General features: G+C 40.4%; 1 protein-coding gene across 1 annotated transcript in view; it reads left to right on the top strand.

Moving 5' to 3' along the window:
• Positions 1–513, top strand: part of LOC119587665 (exportin-6-like) — a gene marked incomplete at its 5' end in the record, with an annotated part of 6,974 nt that overhangs the window by 3,081 nt on the left and 3,380 nt on the right. Inside the window, 1 exon segment of the mRNA XM_037936346.1 lies at positions 269–495. Coding sequence (XP_037792274.1) covers positions 269–495 — 227 coding nt within the window.

The following is a 513-nucleotide window of genomic DNA, read 5'->3' as shown; positions in this document are numbered from 1 at the left end:
CAGTGCTGTGAAAATCTGTATGGCATTTGTATTAATTTTTTCCTTGGTTTTTGTTTTCATTTGCGGGTTGGTAGAATAGTATTATATTCAACAGTTTTGATTTACTTTGTTTGTTAGAAGCATTCTGTTATATAATGCATTGTTGTTATTATTTGTTTCATCTTCCTTTTACATTTAAGATTACATATTCTGTGTACTCTTTTTAGATTTCGTAGAAGTGTTGGCTAATGTTTACTAATGCCAAGTTCCCTCTCCCTCCCCCCCAAAGCACAATAAGCTCCACAACGGATCCCTCGATAACAGTTTCATGTCTGGCGATTCCCTTGGTGTTCTAGCCATGGGTGCCATCAATGAGATCATGAGCAAGAACTGTGTGCCGCATGATTTTGAGGATTTTCTGCTCCAGATGTTCAGAAACACATTCCAGCTCTTGCAGAGGCTCGTGCGAGACGAGCCCAACACGACCACCTCACGGCTGCAGTTGTTAGATTCAAGGTAAGGGACGTTATGTGA

The sequence above is a fragment of the Penaeus monodon genome, chromosome 23 (assembly GCF_015228065.2).
Source record: "Penaeus monodon isolate SGIC_2016 chromosome 23, NSTDA_Pmon_1, whole genome shotgun sequence".
NCBI lineage: Eukaryota > Metazoa > Arthropoda > Malacostraca > Decapoda > Penaeidae > Penaeus > Penaeus monodon.
Note: the sequence above shows the minus strand (reverse complement) of the source record. Positions and strands in the feature narration are given on the sequence as shown.